Genomic DNA, 22752 nt, shown 5'->3' with positions numbered 1-22752 from the left:
ATTTATCCAAAGGACAGTTCCATGAATGACTAAAGACTAGTTTTTCATCTTGATAAGTTAACAGTACTCACACATATTTTCATTAAAAAGTACTTTTAGTTTATTGAAACAGATCTGACTTTCCATTTCACACTGCTATACTAAAAGGTAAACAAAAACAACTGCATACAAACATTTCTCTTCATAACTTCTCAACTAAAATGCCATTTTAGCTCTAAACCTAAACAATAGCTCAAAAACATCTTCACTTCCCTAAGTACCAGTTCCATAAAAAGGTTGAATAATATTCATCCACGATTTCAAAAACAGAAAAAAAATCCCTCTAAATTGTGGTGTAATGTAACAGCTTGTTGCTGTGAGCAGACAGGACTGTCATGCTGAGGGAGCAGAGGGTGGGGTTAGTTGGCCCGGGCAAAGCTTCCTGCACAAACTATTCATTACGGCCTGCCTACCTGTAGGGCCTTAACATGTTTGAACACACCTCCATACATCAGCCTCTAGGTAGAAACTTTCCACAGACACCTCTGATAATGCCCTGAAACCACTGTTTTTGTAGAAAAACACTATTGCACTTTATGTCAGAATCAGAATCAGAATCGGGTTTTATTGCCTAGTACATTTACATATGTACAAGGAATTAGACTTGGTGTATTGGTGCTAAACGATTAACAAGGAAATAAAGCAGAACTAGCAACTAGCAGCTTGTTACAGCAGCTTCTGAACTACACCGTTCAGAACACAGACTGTAAGGTCCAGACACACTCGGCTCATGTCTAACACCTCAACTTGCCAATTTCTTCTATAAAGTCACTGAGGTTTCATTCAATTTTTAAGTAATCAGACCATTTTTTCCCTTTCAGATCCAAACAACATCTTCTGATGCAGAAGATCAATGTGATCCCAGTTAAAGAGGACATATTATACCCCTTTTCCACCTTTTCAAACAAAGCTCCCAGAACACTCTGTTTTGCTGTGTGTGTCTCTTTAAATGCAATGGATTGTCATACATGGATTGAATCCATCTCCTTTTAGATTTTAATTGGTTTTAATTGGACAGTTAGAACTGTCAATGTGAGACACACGTTGGCATGGGAGTGTGATATAAGCCCTATTCAGAGCAATTCCACTACAGCGCTGTAACGAAGCTCCACCGTCATAACGCCTTAAGACATTCATATTGATCCCGGTGTAATCTCTGTATCCCTATCTTTAAAGTCACATTGCCTCACACCATTGCAGAAGCGCAGGAGAGGGCAAGAGAGCACAGCACAGCTCCACATACTCACACAGTCAGACATGCACACACACACAGTGCTGCACTCCCCCATTCAGCCAAACCTGACTAGTTCTTTAAACGCCTCTGTTTTTAAATCTGAAGACAGTACAGAGGGAGAGATCACTTCTTCCCCCCATTATGCCATTCATATTGAAAGCCACGTGTCACAGTATATATATCGCGCCTTGAGATGGCTGTCTGAATAGGACTATAAACTTCAGTTAAACACAAGTTGTCAACAGGTTTGTAGGCCTATAGTCTTTTGTTTCCATGAAAAGTAACCACACGGACATAAATCATTTTTTCTCAATTACCTAAAGAAGTAGTTACTTTTTAATTTAACAATCACTTTGCATTTGATTGGATTGTTGAAATGCTCTATATGCCGGATTATCCAAACAATCTGTAGGAAGACTTCAAGTTATTCAAAATTCAGCAGCCAGAGTCCTGACCCTTACGAGAAAATTTGATCATATCCCTCCGGTCCTCAAAACTCTCCATTGGCTCCCCGTACAACACAGAATCACCTTCAAAATCCTCTCATTAGTCCATGAAGCTCTCAAGGGTTCAGCTTTTGAGTACATTTCTGGCCTGCTCACAGACTACAGACCAACCTGGACCCTCAGGTCATCAGGTGGAGGTCTTTTAGCCATAGCCAGAATAACATCAAAGTCCGGAGAGGGGGCCTTTAGTTAAAGTTTACTGGTTTGTGGTTACTAAGGTTGTGGGTACACCTTCTATCTGGAAAAACCTTCCTGGTGTGCGTGTGCGTGTGCGTGTGCGTGTGTGCGTGTGTGCGTGTGTGCGTGTGTGCGTGTGTGTGGTCACTTTTGTGGTAACTGATGTTTTCCTTTACCCCCGGAGGGATTGCCACCTTGTTGTGGTCCGGGAGCTTGCGTGCCTCAATGACCCCAAGAGCTATACCGACAGGAGCTTAGGCTCCTGGTAGGGTCACCCAAATTGGTCAGGTCGAGGGATAGAGGTCTGACAAAGTGCAATCCACTGGTCCTCCAGGTTGGGGGTTGGGCACAGGGCTAACAACCCAGTCCCGTAGAAAAAATATTGTTACGGAAACGGCAACAAAGGAAAAAAACACCACGGTGTACAATGGGCCTCCAGAGTTATCGATGTTTTCCTTGTGGTGTGTATGAGTTCATTGATTCGATCTCTGGATTGTTATTAATGACTGGGAACACTTGTTTTTGTATGCTGTGTTTTTAATCTCAATGTAAAGCATGTTGAGATTTAGAATAGGATTGTCTTGTAAATGAGAGTTACACACCCCATAGTGGACACACACAAAAACATCTGTGTCTCACAGCGCTAGAGAAGTCATTCCAAAACCTCATAAATAACTGAACTAACATTTGTTGTTCTTGCACAGGAAAATGGGTGCCTTTAAAAAATGTTGCTCACAATTCAAAAGCATGGTCACATATCTCTGACTCTGAATCATCTCATTGGTGACACACTGTAGCCTATAACATGAGGCCTGTTTTATTTGGTTACTTGTCCAGGTGCTCATGTTTACTCAGGCTTGTTCATGTGTGCCCAGAACAAGTGCCCTTAACCACTAATAAGCCATACACATGTAGTTGAATATTATAACATGCTCTTAACTGTATGCGCACTAGTCCAAGCTCTATGAGTAAAACAACTGAAGTGAACAATGCTCTATTGATGAAGAAAGTTCAATAATCAGTTGATGGCCTCCACTCCATTGCCTGTTGTAACTGACTTCCTTTATTGACTCTGTTTGTATTCAAACAATGTGTGTGTGTGGTTTTTTTAGCTTGCAGGTTTCAGTCCACATTTGCATGTGGTTGTTCCAAATACATCAAACTGAAGAAAGTTACCAGAAAAAGCAAACAACACCGCAGACGTCAGGGCTGGGTTTTAATAGCCTTCTTCTCGTGCACAAACACTGCCTTCCTGCGAAAACCACCTCGGGGCCTTCCTCTTAATTATCAAGTGTTATCTCAACCATCAGTGATATGATATGCTTTCAGGACAGAAGTGGGCCTACGCCTAATTGGCTCTCCACTCAAGAACTGAATAGCACAAGTCACTCAAGCAGAGGGTAAATTCACAGAGGGATATCAGCTTTATATAGCCACCCACTTCTAAATGTGCCTCCTCTGATCCCACTAATCATTTAAACTTCAACAGGAAACAAATTATTAGGATGAAAAAAGGTGATTCAATACATTTTTACATTTAACATTAAAACACTTATTGGTATGGAAGTGTGGCCTCATGATCCAGGATGTTACCTACACATGGAATCAAAGGCCTCCTCTCTGATGGCCGGGTGTTTCTGCATCAACATTGGCAAATCTACATGCATTTGTTTTTCCCTGATCTGGTTGAAGCCCCGTGGCTAGCAATGTTGATAGTGTCTGTCAAGAGCAAAATACATCAACACAACAGATTGTGATTAAACTTAGTTGCAGAGATCATGTCAGTGCATGATTTCCCATGACTCTTTGAGCCTGCTGACCTTTCCTACCGCTGCCATCAGAGGCCTTTACTTCGAAGCACACAATTACCTCTGCCAAGATGTTATCTTCTTAGTACTGTTCTTCTTTTTGTCTGTTTCTTTCATTTGTCTGTTTGTAAGCAGGATTGAGAAAAAAAACTACTGGCTCATTATTCATGAAACCTGGCGGAAGGGTGTAGCTTGGGCCAAGAAGGATCCCATTAAATTTTGGATCAGATCCACGGCCGACTCACGAATAAGCAATAAAAGCTGATCCAATAACCCACTGGTTTTTTTACAGTGTTTTTTTTTCATTCTTAGCATTTATTTTATTTGTATGTATAGATGGTGAGTGTTTTCTGCTTTAAAAAAAAAACAAAAAAAAACGTATGTTTGAAGTATTTCCATGATAGAACTTCACACACAGTTTCAACGCTGAGATGATCATGACACCAAAACAAGCAGAACCAAATCTGAAATAGAGATAGGTGAACCAGTCTCTTAGGACACACTTCCACTAGGCCCAGTTGCCCCATACCGTGCCAAGCATGACTGTCCCGCTCCCCAGACCCCTGCTAGCTCTCACATTGCTCCAGGCTCAACCGGACCTTTAAAATGATAGTTTAGAGGAACGGTCACATCGCTCAGGCTATGTATGTGTGCTGCATGTTGCAAACTTGTGCTAGTGCTCGTGCATGAGCAACCGTACCATGCTAAAGCCCACCTCTTCCAACCATGCAGGGCCAAGGACCGTGTACCGTGCTTGAGGACCGTACGGAGCACTCACACAGTCACACTAGTCAAAAAAAAACAACTGGACTTTGGGGGTCAAACGTGCTTGGGCACGCTACGGATTGCCGAGTGTGAGTGCACCTTTAAGCCCCAGGAGTTATACCTGAAGTTACCTCCCTAATAGAATAGCGTTGGGCTGATAGCCGATGCAATCATATATCGCCAGTGGCTCACAGTCATCAACCACAGAGATGACTTGTTCAAATGGTTTCTGTTTCAAAATAATAATCCTATAAATTCATAATCAGTTAAGTGTCCTGAACATATTCAGTTACTAATTCTCAGGACATGCAGGGCTGCAGTGATGCTGATGATATCAGCTGAAATGTCAATCACAATACAGCAGCACGTTGTGATATTACATAACCACCTTCTGGTTCAGGAAAAGTAAGCCATTACTAAGAGTCGTCAACAGAAAGCACGGGAGCAGTAAAAGACTTTCTGCAGCGCTCTACATAAAGTCTGTTCCACCACAGTTAACTCTTGTGGTTTGTGGTCAATCTGAGAGTTGTTTATGTAAAAGGTTACAGACTCTTCTACTGTACCGTCTGAACATTCACAACAGAGCAGCTTTAAAAAAAAGAAACACACAAGAGTCAACCAACATTATGTCTTAAGTTAACTACTGACAAATTAAGTCTAGTAGGTTTTCACTGTGACAAACGATTATCCTGCTTTAAATCTCTAAATGAACTGTTGAATAAAGCGATTCAGGATGCACTGAAGGAACTAACAATTGACAATTCAGGTTGAAGACTGTCTGGTTATCACTGTTAGTCTCCCGTGTAGTTTTATATCTTAATCTAATAAATAAACAACACTGTCTTATATCTCATCGCAAACCAATAACCTTTCACTTATTGGTTCTTTCTTTGCATGTATTCACATCCTCTCTGTCCTGCTCTCTTCCTCTCTCTCTCTCTTCAGGGAAATAGATATTCCACAACAATTCGTGGAAGTTTCCCCATGTTTGTGAAGATCAGGAGCTGACATCATTCACTGCATCGATTGTTTCTAATCAGAGTTGAAAACACATTCTCACAATCCATCTGGTACTCGAGTCGCAGCATGATCACTTTAAACCCCTTTGTGTTAAAGATCATCACGGCTACCTTCAGTAGAACATCAAACCTGGACACTGGTGTCTCAGTTACACAACCCTACACCCCCTAAACAGATTTAAAAACTACATTATCAGAACAATTCCAGCAGAAGAACTCCACATTCAATGAAACACAGCGTTACTTCTGCTTCAGTAAACACAAACATCCCACTGGTATCGTGTAAAAAATACCATAAGCAAGATGTGAAGGGGGCATGAGAAAGAAAGTATTCAAGATAAAACCTTACAATAAGTGGGTAAACTTTATTTCTCCAGTTAAAGGTTGTCGTGGATTGCAGCTAGCAGCTAACAGCTAGCTGTCTAAAGCAACAGTCTCCTGCTAGCAGAGCTGACGACACTTTCTCAGTGTAACAACAAATCTGACATCTTAACAACGTCTTCCACCTTTATCACAACCTGCATGATGCCGGCGTGTCCCTTTGTTTTCAGACTGGTGTTACATATGATAATAGCAGACCCTGGTGCCTCCACCACTAAGATAACTGGGACAGTTCCAGTTAGCTGCTGTGGCTACGACAGCTGCTCCGCACAGAACATCGTCTTCAAATCACAGACACTGTCACTAAATACTCCACCTGTCAGTGGTGTGGGACTTACCAGTTCCTGTTCTTTACTGACAGAGATCCAATACGCGGATAGGAGGACAACAGGCGTTAGGGTTTAGAGTTAAAAGTGAACTTCAGCACGTCGCTGCTTGGCCCGCCATCTTGGATCTGATGGAACCCTGGACTCAACCAAAAGCTGGGATACGGGGGGAGGGCTTGATATGCGTGCCCCCAAACTATTTAACCAATGTTTGTTTTCACAGACTAAAGTCCAAAATTAGACCGAGTACTGTCTTCCACCCGCAGAAGATTGAAGGATTGTCAAAGCTAAAGTTGCCACACGTCTTCTTTGACCTCGTATTACACTCAGTACCCCTTGAATCCACGGTGGTCTCAGGGACGCTTCTTTAAACCTGACGTGTTTTTAAGCAGTACAGATGTACAGTGCATAAAAAGTTAACACATTTTTAAATGAGTTTTAGACAGAAAGTAGTCTAGCCTATATAAAGACAGAGGAAATATGACTACATTGATTTATGTCAGAGTATAGCTCACTTGAAAGGAATTGCTAAATCATTTGATTAATTTATTCTCCAGATTATATTGACACCTGTAAATCTTACTCCTTCAGTTTTCAGTTTTTGCAAATCATCTTCCCTTTTTAAAGATTTCGTTTTTACTCGAGAGGATTTCATTAAAATGTTTACGGTCGTACAGAATATAAGCTTGACAAGCCTGGCTCTTTAACAATCTCAATCTGGCCTCATAGAGGAAATAAATGACAGAAATAACCAATTTATTTATTTAAATAATAGCAAGATGTTATGCAGCCACGTTGGGAATTTCGGAGAAATAAAATTACTATTTTAAAATCTTAAATGTGACTCCATGTGTAGCCCATAGTTAGCTAAGTATGCCTTTTTGAGTGTTTCACTGTTTGATTTCGAAATAACGTTTCCTATTAGGATTTTTCACATGGTTTCTCATTAGTAATGTCTGTTATTAAGATGATGTCATTTTGGAGAGTCGGGCTGCAGAAAAAGATGACAAGGGCATCATTTTATTCATGTAGACCCAACATATTTATCTTTTTTTAAAGGTGAATAGTTGACATTTAAATGCAAAGGTCAGACATGGGACATAGACAAGACAAGACAAGACAAGTTTATTTATAGAGCATATTTCAACAACAAGGCAATTCAAAGTGCTTCACACAAGACAAAAGCACCATGACAGAGGAAAGAAAAGAAACATTAAAATACAACATTAAAAAATTATCTGAAAATATGTTCAAATAAAAATAATTCAAATGAAATTAATTTAAATAAACAAATACAAATAAAAAATAAAAGTAGAGAAATGAAAAGAGTTGAAAACAATAATAATTACAGTGCAGAGTAAAAGTTTAAAATCTTATTAAAGCTGTTTAATGAAAGGCAGCTGTAAACAGGTGTGACTGAGAGTTTCAGCAGACCTGCAGTTTTCTGGCAGTTTGTTCCAGATATAAGGAGCATAGAAACTGAACGCTGCTTCTCCGTGTTTGGTTCTGACTTTGGGGACAGAGAGCAGACCTGTCCCAGACGACCTGAGCGGTCTGGATGGTTCGTAATTAATCAGGAGGTCATTAATGTATTTTGGCCCTAAACCTTTAAGCGCTTTATAAACCAGCAGCAGGATTTTAAAGTCTATTCTCTGACAGACTGGGAGCCAGTGTAAGGACCTCAGAACTGGACTGATGTGATCCATTTTCTTGGTCTTGGTGAGGACTCTAGCAGCAGCGTTCTGGATCAGCTGCAGTTGTCTGACTGATTTTTTAGGCAGACCTGTAAAGACACTGTTACAGTAATCAAGACGACTGAAGATAAAAGCACGGACAAGTTTTTCCAGGTCCTGCTGAGACATCAGTCCTCTAATTCTTGATATGTTCTTCAGGTGATAGTAGGTTGATTTTGTAATTGTCTTAATGTGGCTTTTAAAATGTAGGTCTGAGTCCATCACTATGCCCAGGTTTCTTGCCTGGTCTATGGTTTTCAGTCTTACTGACTGAAGCTGTGTGCTGACTCTTAGTCGCTCCTCCTTTGCTCCAAAAACATCAACCTCAGTTTTGTCTTTGTTTAGCTGGAGAACATTTTTTTGCACATCCACTCATTGATTTGCTCTATGCATTTACCCAGTGCTTTTATGGGTTACATTTATTATTATGCCAAAGTAGATGTGCAGATCAGAGGTAAAGAAGAGTTTAAGTTAAGTTACTTTTGACTCACAGATTTTGTGAAACATCAGTATCAACAGCTGTGAGCAGTGGGTTCCTTCTGGTGGTATCAGTTAGATAAGTGTTGTTCCTGCTCATCATTGAAGTGGCATGTCTCATTGAGCAAGGATTTAGCTCTGTGCTCGATACGGAGTTCAAGCGTCACAATTGTTTGAACTTGATGGAATTTATTCAAAGTCAGTCATTTCAGTGAGTGGGTGTGAATCTCTGAGTCCCAGAGTTGTATGGGGGGAAAAATGCAGAATTTCTCTGATAACCTGGGGATTTCCAAAAATATGGTGTTTTCCTGTGTCTCACTCATATTGGGTCAACCTGCCCGCTTTTGGACATGATAGCAAAACAAATACATAGGCTATAAGACAAATACATAAGTTGTTCATCAAACTAATTTGTTATTGGTTTGTGATCAGTGATTTAAGTAGATACTTCTGTAGTTTTGTTTCTGTTAAACTGATACTGTAAACAGCTGACACTGCAATACATGTCTCTGCAAATGTTCAAAGTTTTCTCCTTCTTCTCCTTCTTCTTAACAACTCCTTATCCGTTATAATTGTATACTGGGACATCTGTACACCTTATAGGGTTAAAATATATATGAATACAGAATGATTTCATTATATCCAACACTTGTCAACTTTGCAGCGTGGAAAGTGAAAATGGTTTAAAGTCCTTTGAGATGTCCAGTACACAGATGCTTTACCATTTGTGATCAAATGAACAGTAACAATGTAACAGGTGTAAAAAGTGTTTACTGGGAGGCTGGACCTGTCTTTGAATTTTGTGATGTTCCATTTCCCCACAGCTAACCGGACCAAGGTCATTCAAAAGATTATATTTATCTACATTTACATCAGATGTTCAAGTACGCAGGCGATTGATCACCAGCAGCTCCAGTGTCTATTTTAAGGTAAAGTGAAAGAGTCAGTTCAACACGCTCGCAGACAGTCGTCAGAAAGCCTTGTGTAGTCATGATGTGTCATGATGACACTTTTAAAAGAGTATTTTTATTATCGAGTTTCTCTCCTGGTTTAATAAAGGTGAAACAAATTAAAAAATGTAATGTGATGTGGCCTTAAAACCAGGAGATGTTGTGGCCTATTCATTGACAAGTTCATGGATTATAAGTGACTTCATTTTCTGGTAGTTTTGCTATGTGAAGAGGTCTGGTGTTTGACACATTGCCCTAAAGATGATTCATTGTTTTTATGAATTGAAAAAGATAAATAGCCTTATAAACAGCTATTATTGTGTAACAGTGACACCACTAAGTAGGCCTATGCCATGTTTATTTGCGAAATGTTTTTTTTTCTTGGTCACAATTTGAAGAAGAACAAGGTAAGGATGAGTATGGATCTGTCTTAAAGAGATTTGAAAAGCAGATCATAGAATTGTGATCTCACTGTCATCATGAAGATTTGGCAAGAACTCAAGCGCCACCTGCAGGTCGTACAGTGAAAGCACAGGTTTAAATGCCGCTGAATATAGCCTTCACCATCCCGGGATAACATTTCCTGACACAAGCTAAGACGTCTTGTTAACCTTCAATTGCGTACCCATCCTGTCCTCAATTAAAATCATGCAACGTTTAGGTCGTCATGAAAAGACAGAAAGAAAGAGGAGAACGTCATTGACTGCTTTAGACTCCAATCCAGTAGGTGACGGTAGTTTTCCAACCCGCCATCCAGACTTAAAGAAGAAGAAGGAAGTAAAATATAAACATGTCCAGTTTGAAAGTCAAGGGATAAGACTTTGATCCTGTCCACTGTGGTGAGAAACTGTTCAAACAATCGTTTTCGTTGCAGCTAGTGATAGAGAGGCCGATTTGTCATGAAATATGTTTGTTGTCAAAAGTTCAAAAAGAGAAAAACTAGAGTGCGCACTCCCAAGCAAAAGACATACAGGTGCAGGATAACTTTTTCATTAACTGCATGGGGGAAAACGAAAGGTTCGCATTTGTAGTTGTGTCGAAACGTTGCCGTGTTTCAAATAAAGTTGCTCATCGGGAGCTGAACAGTGTGCGGTCCTTTCTCTTCTTTCTGTTGTCAAAAGTTACAAGACTGAAGTAAAAGTATGAAGTGTTTGAGTGTGATGTGATAATCGTTTTCACTTCACACCGTGGCTTTTAAAAACACATTCTCAACCTTGCTATTAGTTTGTTACCTTGTCCAATAAAGTGTCTTTAAAGAACCCTTAAAACTCCCCAGACAGATTTCATGAAAAACAACAACAACAATGTTAATGTGATGTCGTGCTATTCTGTGTGTGTCAGGTTCCAACATGACTGAGGTGAGCCATCAGAAATGGGGAGAGGAGTCCGGTGTGGACATGTGGGTCCTCCAGTCCCCCCAGCTGCGGGTGGAGGTTCTCACCCTGGGAGCCACCATCAGGTCTGTGTGGAGCAGGGGGAAGGACGGTCAGACCAAAGACGTAGTCCTGGGATTTGATGACCTGGAAGGTAGGACGGCAAATAACTGTTTTCTTAGTCGAATTGCAAAAAGAGCCACACACACACACACACACACACACACACACACACACACACACACACACACACACACACACACACACACACACACACACACACACATTAATTTGAAGTGAAATATACACTGAAGCGGCTGAGAAACAGCATGGACTGTAAGGTGGATTTAAGCCATTTCTTTAATTTGTAAGATGGATAATAACAATCCGTGCTGTGTTGTGTTTTCAGGTTATCTGTCAGATAAGCGGTACCAAGGAGCCGTGGTGGGCCGCGTGGCTAACAGGATTGCACGAGGTCGCTTTGTAGTGGAGGGAAAAGAGTACAAACTGGATATTAATAATGGACCCAATGCACTGCATGGGGGGCTGCGGGGCTTCAATAAGGTACGACTGTGAGAATGCTGTACCAGCTTGTTCCACATGAACTGGGATGGGCTTATCTTTTTTTGTACTTCACTTCTACAGGTTTAACCAGCTAGTTGCAGGTAAACTATTGGTCCTTTCATTCCATCTGGTTGAACCAGGGCATGACAGTCTCATTAGTATAATCCACAACCAATTGTTCGACTTTTGGCTGTTTAGTGTTTGCAGCACAAAGGTTGTGGCTAGAACAAACTGCATTAATGAGGCCATGAGTGTGTTTTCATCACAGCAGTCTGTTCATCGGGCTGAAAGATTTACTGGATTGGCTATTTACTGACTTCAGTAAGCTGCTTCATCAACACACACAAACACTCACACACACACACACACACACACACACACACACACACACACACATATTATACACATTAATGGATGACGACTTAACCCAGTGTGTTATAAGGACCAATGTGTGTGGTTTTGCTGTGCATGTTTGTTTGTGTGCCAAATGTCCAGGGGCTTCTTATTATTTATTTATTTTTAAGATTTCTTTTGGGGGGGGGGGCTTCTTATGTCTTTATACGAGAGACAGGACAGTGAGGAGAGAGAGAGAGAGAGAGAGAGAGAGAGAGAGAGAGAGAGAGAGAGAGAGAGAGGCTAGTAAGATGAGAGAAAGGAGCCACATGCCAGATTCCAACCCTGGCCGCCCACTTCAAGGACGGCAGCCTCTGTACATGGGGAGCGCACGAACCGCTAGGCCACCGGTGGCCAAGGTGGTTCCTACAGTTTTTTATTGATGTCATTTAGATGTAGCTGTCTTGAGAATAGAAGAAACACAATTTTACAGTTGCACATCTTGAGGAGAATCGGTGTTAAGTTATCTTTCCCCAAATAAAGGCAGCATGTCCACAAAACACCAAGGAGAGGAAACAAACTGTGGATCATGTTCAAACCAAACTCCTATGTATCCACGAAGCCCCCCCCCCCCCCCATTTGTGGCCAATCACACAATATTTCCTGCTTCTTAGTAGATTTAATGTTTTCTTGAATGTTCCCACAGTCCAAAGACGCAGGTTAGGTAAAGTGACTGCAGCGCCCTCTACTCCTGAGTATTATTAACTCTTAACACTGCATGTGTGTCTTTGTGTCTGCAGGCTGTCTGGCTTGCTACAGAAATTGAAGGAGGTGTACAGCTGAGTCTTACGAGTCCTGATGGAGACCAGGGTTATCCTGGAGAGGTTCAGGTCTCTGTCTCCTACACCTTACAGGTAAACACATAATAACTTCAGAGCTCTGCCGCGGATCATCCTGAAAGCATCCCAAACATTTTTTTAGATCAGCAAAGAACTCAAAGAACCACATGTGGCTCAGTGGTAGAGGTCTCCACCGGTAAGTCAGGGGTTCGATCTCCAGGCTCCTGCAGCCATATGTCAACATGTCCTTGAGCAAGACACTCAACCCCAAGCTTCTCCAGCTGCTTCACCGGCGGCGTGTTCATGTGTGTTTTTGGGATTAGTTATACTGATGGACGCTTCACATCGCAGCTTCTGCCATCAGTGTGGGAGTTTCTCTTAAAGTGATACGTTTCTGAGAAAATAACTTTCATTTTGATATGATAAAGACATACATTTGCTGTACATGTAAAGAGCAATACAATATTTTAACTTTCATTTCTGAGACTTTTGACAGTCTATTAGTTATATTTTTCTCTTTAGATTCATAAAGAAACATTGGATCTGTTAATTAAAGCTTTTCTCTAAATGAATGACCCCTCAGGCTCAGTGTAAGTTTTCCACATTGGCCCTTATAAATAATTGTCAATATAAACAATCCCATATATATATATATATATATATATATATATATATATATATATATATATATGTTTTTCAACAGATGGCTGTTCTCTGAGAATTTTTGTTTTGTGTTTAGGGGGAAACACTGACCGCTGAATACCAAGCCCGGTCTACCAAAACCACCCCCATCAACCTCACCAACCATGCCTACTTCAACCTGGCTGGACAGGTAACACACACACACACACACACACACACACACACACACACACACACACACACACACACACACACACACACACACACAGGATGTGATAAGATGCAGAGAGAAGGATAGGGACAAACAGAGGGGAGGGAGGAAATACATGTATACATTATGCATCTACATCTATTCTAATCATGCCGTGCATAACAAATCATAAGTCATATTCCTTCATGATAAAGAGCCATGAGTTTATCAGAAATGGTAGTTGCACTTCCATTTAGCAATTGGAGTGCTGTGAACTATGTTCATAGTAAAAAATCCTGCACTTCAATACTGCAAAGGTGGTTAAAGGTTGTGTGTGTGTGTGTGTGTGTGTGTGTGTGTGTGTGTGTGTGTGTGTGTGTGTGTGTGTGTGTGTGTGTGTGTGTGTGTGTGTGTGTGTGTGTGTGTGTGTGTGTGTGTGTGTGTGTGTGTGTGTGTGTGTGTGTGTGTGTGTGTGTGTGTGTGTGTGTGTGTGTGTGTGTGTGTGTGTGAACAGGGGGAAACTGATATCTATGACCACCAAGTGTCCATAAATGCTCAGTCCTACCTGCCTGTGGATGACACATCGATTCCCACAGGTAATACAACATCATGTTATGACTCAAACTGATGAGGATCAAAAGTTTTGTTTTGCTACATGAATACTTTGGTCCCCTTTAAAACAACTGGCCACAAATCAATTAAGTTTAAAAAATATATATAAATGACCAAGATTTATTTTTTGTTAAGTAAACCTGGCCTGGATAGCAAACCATTTTACATCAAATGTTAAATTATAACACGTAAGAAAACAGACAGGGTTATCAGATACATAGCAGTTCAACTTCTTAGTAACAAAGTTGTTTTTTTTAAGATCTTTGAACTCTCCCAGGGAGCTGAAAAACACCTCTGCCACATGATTTGAATGTTAGTCCATGACCAGCTACTCTACCAGGTTCTGTTTGAATCCATGGACTTTTTTTTTCTCACCAAAAAAAAAAATTGTGATCATTCATTTTAAAAGGAGACAGTAAATACACAACAGAGCTGTATCTGTGTTGTTTTGTCGTACGGGGTAGCAATTATAAAAATATACATTTTTATTACAACAGTGAAGCAGCTTAGGTTAACACAAAAAAGAACATTTCAGCAAGAGGAGGCTTAACATGAGGTGTGTTATGACATCACACTTGGGAGACTAACCGGGAGTGTGTGAGTGAAGTTCAAAAGACAAATTTATGTTTTCTTGAAGACGTCCTCTCAGTTGTTTGACTGGTTTACAAAACAAGGCCCTTTTGATTTTCATTCATTTCATTCACAATATGACAATATGACCCTCAGGGGGTTGAAGAATCATTAAATAACAACCTTATCTATTTCTTAGGAGAGATCCGAGGAGTGGAAGGCACGCCCTTTGACCTCAGAATGCCGGTTTTGATTGGCCCTCGGCTGAAGGAAGTTCCAGGCCCAGGTTTTGACCACAACTTTTGTCTGTCATCACCCAGAGATGCCTGGACGGAGAGGCATGCTGCCAGGTTTGCTGTATCATGTTTTTTTTTTTTTGTCACACAACCACACACACACACACACACACACACACACACACGACAACACAACAACTCTTGTGCCTTTGTGTTTATTATATTTTATATTATAAATTTTGCCATGAAACTTCTCCATTTATCTCAGAGTGTGTCATCCAGCCAGTGGGCGTGTCCTAGAGGTTTCCACCAGCCAACCAGGGATGCAGTTCTACACTGCTAACTATCTGGATGGCTCTATGACAGGAAAGGGCGGGTCTCGGTACGGGAAGCACAGCTCCTTCTGTCTTGAGACGCAGAATTGGCCTGACGCTGTCAATCAGGTATTTGGATAGTAGTCAGAGCTTCTCTCATACAAAGCCGATGTTTGAAGTGTTGTGTTGTAAATGCAGGAGGGGTCTACTCTCACACACACTGAACAAAACAAGAATTCAGATGAGGCTCTGGATTCCATTATATCAAATTAACATATTGCATCGTTGACAGTAAGGATACAAATGATTCAGTCCATGTTGTTGTGTAAAATGTGATGTGATAATGATTCATTCTATAAGTGGGCGACTCGACTGGTGTTCAAAGTCAACCATCTCTGCTTTGGTCACAAACACATGCCATCAGCTGCCAGCAGGTTCAGCAAAGCAAAAAATTTGAATAATATAATTCCATCGCAAACAAAACCACATACACATTTGATATGTAAACATGTTTTAGATAGATAGATAGATTTACTTTATTGATTCCAAACTGGGAAATTGAGTTGGCTTTTACACTTTGAACAGGACCCAGAGGTATAGATGGACAAAGAGAGCCAAAGAAAAAAGGACTCATCTTATTCTTCATTTAAGCCTTTAAAGTTTAGTTTTCCAGACTCTCACATTGGGGTGACATTTGAATCACATAACCACAGCGATTGGGAATTATTATGTACAATAGACACCCTAAATTACAACCAAATATGAAATGGTATGAATGCCACATAGACAGTGTCTTGTAACAGCTCCATAGAGATCAGCATTATTTGTTGCCTCTCGTTGTCTCTGTTTTGCTGTTTGTCTGACTGGCCTTCTTTGCGTTTGCTTGGCTTTAGGTTTCGTTTCCTGATTGCCTTCTGCGTGCTGGTGAGGTCTACCACCATGTCACCCGTTACACTTTCACGACTGCCTGATCTGAACTTATCTAACTGCAAGACAGCAGAGTAGAAATCTTGGTGTTATTAAGTGGAAAATTAAGTGCTTTATAACCTTGTCATTTTTGAACTGTAATCATGTACCAGTTCCTGACTGTGTACCTGTGTCATTTGATGAAAGATTCTTGTTTTTTAAGGTTTATTTTTGGGCTTATTATGGCTTCATTTTAGAGACAGTACAGTGGATAGAGTCAGATATTGGGGATAGAGATAAGGATTTTTTTTTTTTAAGTGAAGACCGCTGCTACAGCAGTCTTTGCAGGCAGAATAATTACATCATGGGTATGTTAGGTGCAGGGCAGTAATAAGATGCTCATAATATGAATCAAAAACTGTTTTTCTTGTCCAATCCAGTGCAATAAAATTCTTTATTAAAATTAAATTATAAAATGAAACGACGAGTCCATCACTTAATTTGATGATTGCATTTTGTTTCTTCAGGATCAGATGGGTCATTGTTCATTGATTGGTTATGGTCCATCAATCCCTTTTCTGTAACAGTTAAAGGAGTCAGAGAGCAGTCAGGCTGTGCACATTGTTTACTTTTATGTAACAGCATTCACATGCCTGTTCAACACTTTTACATATGCTAAGCTATTTCTAGAACATTAGGTGAGGAGGTAAGTTTTGGTGAAAGGGCAACCTACTACTCTGCCAAGAGGCACATGTTACCATGGCAACCTCTTATCTGCACTCACAGAGGCTTTCAAAATCTGAGATTTCACAGAACGTGATAGAACTTGTGTGCCTCGCTGCCACAGAGCTGGAGAAAGGAACAGACAAATGGAGCTCAGGAAAGCTGTGTAGCTTTCTGACATTCTTGTATTATAGCGAAACAGCTTTTATTTTTTCAGTGGCATTAAACAGCAGCGGCATTTCATGCAAGAGGGCTTGGGTTCCTACAGTTAATTATACCACAGACACGCAGAGAGAAACACATACAACACCAACCCTTTATGTACCTCCTACCTTCTTTCCCAAACTTGAACTGTGTTCTATACAATATAAAGTGTTCAATGTACTTTACTTATACAAACATTTTCCAGTCTTCTCCACTCAAAATGCTTTTACACTTCATGTCACATTCAACCATTCACACACACATTCACTGATTGCAAAGGATTCTATGTAATGTGTCCAGAGCAATTTTACATTGTCTCGCTATAAAACAAGAATGTGGACTGCAGCAGCTTTGATGGAACCTCCAACCTTCTGTGAGACGGCTGATTCTACCACTGAGCCACAGCCACCTTGTGTATGACATTAATGCAGCCTCAGATATTTTACCTCTAATCACTGAAATGAATTCCACAACATTATACTGAAATAAATATTCAAATTACAAATTATCAGTACAAAAGGTAAAAGGGAGTAAGGCTTCTTTGACCACTCTAACTCACATATCTGCTAGAAAAATCTCTGGTAGCCTATTCTGTCTGCAATCTTTTTACCTGATAATAATTTAAACAAATTGACATTATTTAACTAAATGTGGCTCAATGTGATTTCAGTTCAATTTGAAGTAAAACACATTTTTAATATCACAGTTTAGGTTTTCTCTTTTGATTTAATAATGTTAATTTTGAAATGGTCTACTAATTCAATAAAATATATATATTATCAGTGGTATCTTAAGCAGTACAACCTGAAGATGAATTGACAGTGAAGCTGTCATTTTTCTTTTTTCACTGTATATAAAGTTTTTAAAAATTGAAATGAAATTGATTATCCTATTTTACAGTTTAATTTAAAGTTGGCACCCCCGAATTTCCACAGAACATGTGCCAAGCTATATCGATGAACTTTTAATTATTTGGTTTATTTCTAAAACACATGGTAAATGGAAATATGAAAGCGTTATGTTTAGTCTTCCTTTAAACATATGGATGTTTAACCATTGACAGGTATGGAATTAAAAGTGCTGTGTTGAAAAAACAGTGCTGAGAGAGTGTGACTGTAATCAAAACATCTGAGTCTGTCTGTGTTTTTGTCCAATAATGTATTCTACCGTCCAGACCCAGAAACTCTCCCCTCCATCTGCCCCTTATGGTCATAAAGAAAGAATATAAAACACGATTCTTGATTCTGTTAAGTCACTCAAAATGTCTTCTTACACAAGTCTGACACAAATGTGTGATATGTAAATCTTTCCAAAGAAGAACATTCGCATTAGAAGAGGACGTTGAAAAGACATAACAATGAGTGGTGGGAGAGAGAGCCTGCTGCAGGAACAGAAAACTGATGAGGTGGTGAGTGGGAGGGAGAACCTGGCTCGTAGCTTCACTCTGTAACAGTAAGAGAAAGAGAGTGGAGCCGTGCGTGAATCATGTGAAGCTGCACTGGGAACAAACTGCGTTGGAAGTGAGATTTTACATTCTCCAAAAAAATATATTGTTACATAAGAGAAATTTGCAGCTTTTCCAAAGGTCATGCTGGACTGAATTTCATTCCATGAACTCACAAATAATTTACATAATTTATTATAGCTTTGGCTGTTTTTTTTATTTTTTATATTATTTTTAAATTCTACTGTTTGTTATTCACTGACTATTAAAAAGCACTATCTCTTTAACGACAGATGCTTGTAATCCGCTCTGATGAATTATAGTCAGGCCTTTAGAATAAAATGGTCTGTGTGCATGCAAACAGAGCTTCATACAACTCTGAAGCTGTTTTTAATTTGAAGCCTTTTTGTTGGGCTCATCAGCTCACATTCCTAATTTGAGCAGACCAATGATACTATTGGGCAGATGGTGAACATCTAGGAGCCAAGCCTAGTTCGGGACAGACATGTAACTCAAAATTCATGCTATGTTGTTTTAGATTGTAAACACAGCCAGGGTGATGTAAGTAACTGACTGCCTTATTGGAGCTGGTGGTTGTCTATTTCAGGGGTTCTCAAACTTTTTTAGACCATGGCCCCCTTTCAGGTGAGAAATTTTTCCAAGGACCCCCTCATTATCGTAACGTTGATAAGCAAATATGTATTAATGAACTATGTAGTACTGGTACGATAGAATTAGGCTACATTTATACTTCCAAGTAATTCATTTTATAAACTTTGAGAAAATGAACATCGTAAGATTGACATAGTCGTGCAATGAAATTAGAAATGTTGTCATGTATTCTAAAGCTCACTTTCAGTCAGTGATTTAACTTTAAAGATGAATTATTTGCTCCTTATTCAAATCACTGGCAGGAAGCTCTGAACAAACCACAGAATGTATTGAACAGTGTTTCAAAACACACATTAAGCCTCATCAAAGAAGATTTCGATTGAAATATTTACATTACTCATATTCTTATGTCAGACAATTCACAAATATTCCACGGACCGCACTTTGAGAATCACTGGTCTATTTATTCCACTTAGTCTTAATATTCCCCCAAAATATTCTTTAGCCTATTGAAAGCTCATCTTTCATAAAAAAGGCATTTCTGTTCATTACAGGGGGTCCTTTGACTCAAAAATCTGTGACGTGAACATTATGACATTTCATTCTGAATATGAAGCTAATTTATGTTTACTTGTGCTGACTGTTCAACTGGAGGAAATGCTGACAACATCCACATAATCAGCCAGTTCTCTACTCTTTTTGTTTGGTATTAGATTCTAAAAGCACAATATTTCATTCAGAGTCATTAAACCAACCAGTAGTTTCTGTGCAGCACCATCTGCCATTGGTTGCTCTGTTTGTTTGTTTTTGAATATTGCTGTAATAAAATGAAAGCGCTATCAGAGGGCAATTGGTAAGGTAGAAACTGGATACATGCGTCTAATTTCATCTCTTAATTTAGAAGCCTACGTGACAAACAGCAAGCTTGACGATCAGCATTGTGATGAAATGGTCTGTGTGTGGTCACTGCACTGTGTGGTTTTCTATATTTTCACATGACACTGTCAAGTTAAGCACAGGTCGTTATGACTTGTGTGAATTATATGTTATATGCCATGCTCATTTTACTGTAAATGATATAGGTATGATATATATATATATATACTATATATGATAGTTAAGAGTTCTAAATCATATTTCTGAATTATTGACATTTTTTTTTTAATCAATCATTGAGGACACAGTAGCACACTACAATCAAGACCTCTCCAACTTTTTGACATCTAATCAACCAACTCTAACAATTCAATGCTTTTAGTTTTTCATAGTGTATATGTCATATACGCAACATATACAAATGCATGCTGACATTGGTACTGACACCTATACCCTCTGCACCACTTCCCACCCATTATTAATGTGTGTGTGTGTGTGTGTGTGTGTGTGTGTGTGTGTGTGTGTGTACGTATCACACCCTTTTTTGTAGAATTAAGTGAAAGGATCATTTAATAGTCTCAGCTTTCAGGTGCAGTCTTGTCCGACAGGCCAAGCTACCTAAAAGTTGTTCCCAATCACAGCGTCCTTATGAAAACATGCAGCATGAGAAAGACAGATACGGAGTATGGTTAAGTAGGCTACATCTATGGTGGTTGACAGGGAGAAACAGGAAATGACTGTGATATTGCATTATTCTGTTAGTGACCTCACTCTTATAGGCAGCAAAAGCTTAGCCACAAGAGCGCGAACAAGACACTTAAAACCACATGTATGCATTACACAAGACAACAGGTTTGTTCTTTGACTGCAAGCTTATGACACTCAGACCAGCGCTGACAAACCGACACATTTTTAGTGCAAACAAGAGTCGAGTCAAAGTTGTTCACACACAGTTCACTCATCATGAAAAATGCACTTATTTTTCAAATTTAGAACAAGAGGTAAAATACACAACCCGAGCCCTTTTGTTTCTGCTAAAGTAATACATCTTTAAAAAAAAAATCTTTATGTCTAACACAGGGAAATATTGCATTAAGTTTAAAAAACAAAACTGTGTGTGTTTACTGTGGAGATAGAACAATTCATATGAAGCTGTGTGGCTCATGACATCTTTTTAAATATTTTTATTTGGGGGCTTTTTGCCTATATTTGGATAGGACAGTGGATAGAGAAGGAAATCAGGGGCAGAGAGTTAACAATGACATGTGGGAAAGGGGACGCAGGTTTGTCTTGATCCTGGACCACCCACATGGAGGCCCGTAGCCTCTGCACGGGGCGCAACCTAACCGCTAGGCCGTCTGTGCCCCAGCTGATGTCTTTTAAAGACTTTTTGTTGTTACAATGACTTTATGGCACTTTTTAATAGAATCATCTGAACGTTGGTTTGTGTCTGCACGTTGACGACAAGAAAGCTGATCTTAATGTGTGTCAGTTTGCAGGTATTTGGCCATTGACCAAAGTATAGGAAAAATAATATCTCCATCTGATGGTTTAAAAGATGAAATGATGGCCCTTAAAATGTGCAGGTATTCATTTGAACAAATAAATTTAGCCTTTATTGACACTAAGGGAATTTGCATTACAATTAGTGACAAAAGAGGTCGAAACCAATATGGTTTAAAATATGAAAAATATGCTTTAAATAAGCAAATAGATTGAATATCCATTTAACGTTTCTAACTGTGAGTTTTGGATAACCTTGGCATGGCATAAAGTCATGTGCACACACACATATGTCTGAATAGAATGTAATTTATGTCTCTATAAGCACTTAAACTATGAACAACATTGTACAATTATAACATATATGTTTATAGGTTTTTCAAAAAAATAACAAAACAGAGGGGCAAATAAAAATTCTACCATGCTAAATTCTTTAAGGAAACCAAAAGAAGACGTACAGAAGAACTGATCAATAGTTTTGCATTGAAACACCACACGAGCAACTAGCAACTTGTTGCAACAAAGTCTGAACAGTTGATCAGAATGTCCCTCCCCAACCAGACAATCAGCCCATCTTTGGGGTGAAGGACACTAACCACATCCACATGATGTTTTTTTTTATCTGTTTCACACTTATAGCTGCAAACTAAACCAACAGAACTGTTTTGTCATTTAAGTCTCAGAATTGCTTGATAATGTTTTCCACCGAAAATATTCTATTGTGTTAAATTAGACTAGTTGGTTCATATCCATGCTAGACTAACCTGCTTTACCCACCTCACTCCACCAATGGGAACACCCAACCTTCAGGTGCCAGGGCTCCCCCTTCCTACAAATCCCAGTTCAACCTGTTGTTGAGATTGTCAGGATCCAACACCAAAGCAGACAGTGACATAAAATATCTTGTTTTTTTTCCCCCTGTGCCTCAAATAAGGAAGTCAAAATATTCACGTGTTTAAAGTTGGGTTTGAGAATAACTGCAAGGCTACCCATGACAAAATAAACTAGGCTTGGCATTTTGGGGATGTTTAAGCGAACTAATAAAAATATAGTCCTAGGCCCACATCTTCAGTCAGGATCTGTATAGGCTTCATGTAGTTGTAGGTTAAGGTTTACTGCAGACATCATGGACAGCAGGTATTCAGTGAATGATGCAGCACATAAGCTAAGGCAGGCAGTGTCTTGTTCTCTTTTCCTGTGATGTGCAATTTTTTAAATCAGTCTTCCTCTGTTTAAGCTAGCCCACCATTCCCCTCTATCCCCCCTCTCTGCGCACTCCTCTGCAGCGTGTAGCGAGCTGCTTGTTGACGTACCCACCACGGCCAATCACACGCCGTATTTCCAAGCTGCAGGACCACATTTACCAATAAGAGAACAGTATGGGGCGGGTTGTGTC

At 39.7% G+C, this 22752-nt stretch overlaps 2 protein-coding genes across 3 annotated transcripts in view; one reads left to right on the top strand and one right to left on the bottom strand.

The window, feature by feature from the left end:
* LOC132975769 (bifunctional heparan sulfate N-deacetylase/N-sulfotransferase 2-like) overlaps nt 1-6535 on the bottom strand; it is a 30700-nt gene extending 24165 nt beyond the window's left edge. Inside the window, exon 1 of the mRNA XM_061040548.1 lies at nt 6268-6535. The gene's annotated coding sequence lies outside the window, so the exon portion shown is untranslated. The remainder of the gene's footprint in view (nt 1-6267) is intronic.
* A 3529-nt stretch (nt 6536-10064) lies between these two features.
* On the top strand, nt 10065-16475 carry galm (galactose mutarotase). 2 transcript variants are annotated; one of them, XM_061040547.1, is made up of 9 exons: nt 10065-10256; nt 10760-10942; nt 11198-11352; nt 12486-12599; nt 13264-13356; nt 13871-13952; nt 14738-14888; nt 15043-15217; nt 15982-16475. In XM_061040547.1, the coding sequence occupies exons 2-9, from the start codon at nt 10765-10767 to the stop codon at nt 16057-16059; spliced, it is 1026 nt and encodes a 341-aa protein (XP_060896530.1). In that variant the 5' UTR covers nt 10065-10256; nt 10760-10764; the 3' UTR covers nt 16060-16475. The 2 variants fall into 2 exon arrangements, with proteins under 2 accessions (XP_060896530.1, XP_060896529.1); XM_061040546.1 differs by lacking the exon at nt 10065-10256 and having other exon boundaries at nt 10751-10942.
* The last annotated feature ends 6277 nt before the right edge of the window (nt 16476-22752 follow it).

The sequence above is a fragment of the Labrus mixtus genome, chromosome 6 (genome assembly GCF_963584025.1).
Source record: "Labrus mixtus chromosome 6, fLabMix1.1, whole genome shotgun sequence".
Classification (NCBI taxonomy): Eukaryota; Metazoa; Chordata; class Actinopteri; order Labriformes; family Labridae; genus Labrus; species Labrus mixtus.
This window is presented reverse-complemented; position numbering and strand designations above follow the sequence as displayed.

Bases quoted from the DNA above. Each gene is read 5' to 3' on its own strand.
- galm (XM_061040547.1), top strand. From the start codon at position 10,765: ATGACTGAGGTGAGCCATCAGAAATGGGGAGAGGAGTCCGGTGTGGAC. The intron at 13,953-14,737 runs GTAATACAACAT...TCTATTTCTTAG, and splicing joins TGACACATCGATTCCCACAG to GAGAGATCCGAGGAGTGGAA. The intron at 14,889-15,042 runs GTTTGCTGTATC...CATTTATCTCAG, and splicing joins ACGGAGAGGCATGCTGCCAG to AGTGTGTCATCCAGCCAGTG.